Genomic DNA, 2,783 nt, shown 5'->3' on the forward strand with positions numbered 1-2,783 from the left:
ATAGACAAAAATTTTTCTGTCCTCCAACAGCAGGTACTCCAACGAGTATCTTTTCCTGGCTGTAGCAGGTGGATAATGCTTTCGCTAACCCCAAAATTAAAATGTTACCAAAAAAATTTTGGCCTGAGTTTCCTTCGTGTCAGTGGCAGGTCTGTCACTGGCTTCAGTCAAATCAGGATTGAAAGACAGTGCTGCAGGCAAGCCTTCATCTGGGATAATGTTAATTTAGACTTTGAAACGTTGGTTGGCACTAATATTTATTTTCTATATACATATGTTTAGCCCAATGTGTAAAGAAACAAGGCCACTGTGACTATGTTACTCTTGAATGTTCACCAGGCTATATGTCATCTTCCGAGTCCCACTAACTTTTGATGCTGTTTGGCCCATTTCAGACATCACACTTGGGGTTACATTCCTACCAGCAAACAGGCAGGCAGGTAAAGCCCTGAGAAATGCCTGTGGTGTGAGCTTTGTTCCTATGACACCCCTGAGAACCAACAGGCCACAGCGATGCTCTGAGTGCCCATTTCAGGGGCGCTGCCACCGGAGCGTGCAGGTTTTTAGATACCAACCAATCCCTAGACAAAACTCTGAAGGAAGCTTTTCCTGTTCTTAGCTCTTGCCTTTGTTGGTACTGGAACTCCATGGCTTTTTGTTTCTCCAGCATTGAATCTCAGTAACAAAAATCACATACGTGGTCAAGTGTTTAGAAATTTAAAACCCTTCAGACAACCTAAAAAACAGTAGCAGATTTGAAAGTCTTGGCACCTGAGATACTTATATTAAAAAACTATGCCATCAACATTCACATAATAAAGGTTTAACAATTAGCAGTTGTCACTGACCAGATTGATTTAGAAACATCTTAGTTTCTGACTTCTTAATTATTTAAGATCTTGATGCAGCTTTGAGGGCAAATCTTTAGTATCTACCTGTTCAGTCTCTATTCATAAGGGGAAATGATTCCTTTCTCTCCCCAGACTAGGACAAATAAGATAGTTTCACTGCTTCTTTTCTTCTTTAAAACAGAAGCATCCAGAGTGGGTGTTATGTTAGTGTGTTGCTTTTCTCAAATATATTACTTTCATTCCTGTGATTCTTTGAAGTAGCTGCTGGAGAACAGTGTGAGGTTTGCACAGCCAAATGGATGAAGAACAGTATCCAGCTTATTCAGATAACAATTACTCATACGGATATCCCATTAATGAAAGCAATGTCTGCGAAATGGGTAACTATTTTGTGTTTTATACCCATCTCACTACTGTTATCTACAGTCTGGCATTTTTTCTTAGCCTGCTGGGAAATACTCTGGTGTTATGGATCCTATTCAAATATGAAAACCTTGTGTCTTTAACAAACATCTTCATCATGAATCTCTGTGTCTCTGACTTGATATTCTCCTGCATGCTGCCTTTCTGGGTAGTGGACCAGTCCTTTGGGTGGATTTTTGGTGAGTTCCTCTGCAAAGCAATGAATGCCATTTTCTCCATTGGCTACTACAGTGGTGTCTTCTTTTTGACTCTCATGACTATTCTACGGTACTTGTCCGTCGTGAACCCTCTTTCCACTTTGAGATCCCCGACACAATGCTGTGGTTCTGTGGTGAGCTTGGTTGTTTGGACTTGCAGCATTTTAATTGTGGTTCCTGAGGTGATGCACACCACAGTGCACGAAAACGTGGATGGGTACAAGACCTGTGATTACAATGATTGGCAAATGAAAAAGGTGGATGTTTATCAGAGAAATGTGCTCTTCCTGTTTTCCTTTGGGGTTATTATATTCTGTTACTTGAGGATACTGATAATTCTGCTAGGAACAAGATCTCGCAGAAAGCACAGAACTGTGAAACTCATCCTTATTATCGTGATGGCTTTCTTCCTGAGCTGGGCACCTTACAACATCCTCAGTTTTCTGATAACTTTTCCATCGCCTAGCTGTCAGTATCAAAAAGACACCAACCTTGCCTTTCACATCAGCCGTAAAATTGCTTTCTCACACTGCTGCCTCAACCCTGTGCTTTATGTATTTGTTGGAGTCAAATTCAAGAGACATTTGATACGTCTATGCAGCCAGCGCTTACCTTGCGGCAACAGTCAAGTTTCCAGCCCCCGGATCTGTTCTCAAGGCAAATTTCACTATGAAGATGCATCCATCTACTGAAGGGACACCTAACTAGTAGCACTTATCCTGGATAAACTTTAAGATTTTAAAAGCCGTGGATGATCTCTAATTCTTAAAGTCACTTCCTTGAGAAAGTGACATAAATTTACTCATTGCAAACATGGAAAATAAAAATGTATTTGTGGTGGGATGGAGAAGTGATTTCACTGGTCTGTAAGTCTTACCTTTATGCTTTTTTTGCACTGTGAGACAGATTTTCTCATATTTACATTTTTCTTTAAAAAAAAAAAAAAAAAAGTTTGCTTTTTCCTTTGGGAGTTAAACATCAGGTCTTAACATGAATGGTAGTGCGCATTGCTTTCTTGCCTACCTTAAAATACTTATTATAGCAATGGACATGTAAGGATTTCTATGGCTTTTAATGCTTCCCAGTGTTTGTCATTGCTGAGCTCACTGGTTCTCTCTGTGTGTAAATGTTATTTTACCTATTGATAAGCAAATGTATATAAAACTAGCTTAGTGTAAAGATTTCACCAACCAGTAGTTTGACAATGGTTCTAAGTAACAATTCAGCTTTTTTGGCAGCCATCTTAGCCGACAAGAGATTCTTCTCAGCTTTGGTATAGTTTACAAAAAGCAGAAACTCAGGAATGCCTGTA

The 2,783-nt window shown here is 39.7% G+C and overlaps 1 protein-coding gene across 1 annotated transcript; it reads left to right on the forward strand.

Annotated features, from left to right (window-relative positions):
* The first annotated feature begins 1,146 nt into the window (after positions 1-1,146).
* Positions 1,147-2,163, forward strand: XCR1 (X-C motif chemokine receptor 1). Its single transcript, XM_032180818.1, has one exon. The coding sequence runs from the start codon at positions 1,147-1,149 to the stop codon at positions 2,161-2,163; it is 1,017 nt and encodes a 338-aa protein (XP_032036709.1).
* Positions 2,164-2,783: the final 620 nt, after the last annotated feature.

This window comes from Aythya fuligula, chromosome 2 (genome assembly GCF_009819795.1).
Source record: "Aythya fuligula isolate bAytFul2 chromosome 2, bAytFul2.pri, whole genome shotgun sequence".
In the NCBI taxonomy this organism is placed as follows: domain Eukaryota; kingdom Metazoa; phylum Chordata; class Aves; order Anseriformes; family Anatidae; genus Aythya; species Aythya fuligula.

What these genes read in the sequence shown, in the direction of transcription:
- XCR1 (XM_032180818.1), top strand. Translation starts at nt 1,147, where the DNA reads ATGGATGAAGAACAGTATCCAGCTTATTCAGATAACAATTACTCATAC.